This window comes from Brassica oleracea, unplaced genomic scaffold (assembly GCF_000695525.1).
Source record: "Brassica oleracea var. oleracea cultivar TO1000 unplaced genomic scaffold, BOL UnpScaffold05734, whole genome shotgun sequence".
Lineage (NCBI taxonomy): Eukaryota > Viridiplantae > Streptophyta > Magnoliopsida > Brassicales > Brassicaceae > Brassica > Brassica oleracea.
The window spans coordinates 1-817 of NW_013622256.1; the positions used below are offsets into that span (position 1 = coordinate 1).

Genomic DNA, 817 nt, shown 5'->3' on the forward strand with positions numbered 1-817 from the left:
GCAGTAGATGTTGTACATTGGATTAAAACAGCGTTTGCTCTACATTTGCGTACATTGGTACTCGAATTTCTCATCTATCCATACGAGGTCGACGAGTTCATATTTACGAGTAGCTTGTGTACTTGTGATACACTAGAGACTTTGAAACTCGGGAGTCTGATTCTTGTAGATATCCCTGCACGGGGTTCGATGAAGTCTCTTAAAACGCTGCATCTTATTCATGCGTTCTACACAAACGATGAATCTATATGTAACCTTTTATCTGGCTGTCCTAGACTTGAAGAACTCGTTGTGGAACGATCTTGCGAATATAGTGTGAAATTTTTCACTATCAAAGTCCCTTCTTTGCAGAGATTAAGGATTTATGATGACAATGATGAGGACGAGTTCGTTGGATATGTGATAGATACTCCTTCTTTGAAATACTTAGAGATTGGATACTTAGGATGTCCACAGTTTTCTCTGAATGCACCGGGGCTGCTGGCGGCATATATTGCTAGAGTTTCTAATGTAATCAGTGAATCTCTCGTTTCAGTCAGACGTCTTGTCTTGAATGTATCAACTTCGATGGTAACTTTTTTATATTCCATTTTAATTTTTTTTTGGTTATCTAATTATTCGTATATGTTATTAATTTCGTCTCATGGATAGACTATATATCCTCCTACTGGATGTATCTTCTATCAACTGGTATATCTACAGATATATACGCATGAACCAGGCTGGTATGATCTACTTACGTGGATGCTCGAACATTCACCAAAACTACAAGTCCTGAAGCTCGTTGGTGTAAGAAATTTTATTGTTTTATTATTCA

General features: G+C 37.3%; 1 protein-coding gene across 1 annotated transcript; it reads left to right on the top strand.

Annotated features, from left to right (window-relative positions):
* Positions 1-3: 3 nt before the first annotated feature.
* Positions 4-789, top strand: LOC106322066 (F-box/FBD/LRR-repeat protein At3g52680-like; the record flags this gene model as incomplete). The annotated part of the gene is made up of 2 exons (XM_013760249.1): positions 4-570; positions 652-789. Coding segments are annotated over 2 exons (705 nt in total), but the record flags the coding sequence as incomplete, so codon positions are not given.
* Positions 790-817: the final 28 nt, after the last annotated feature.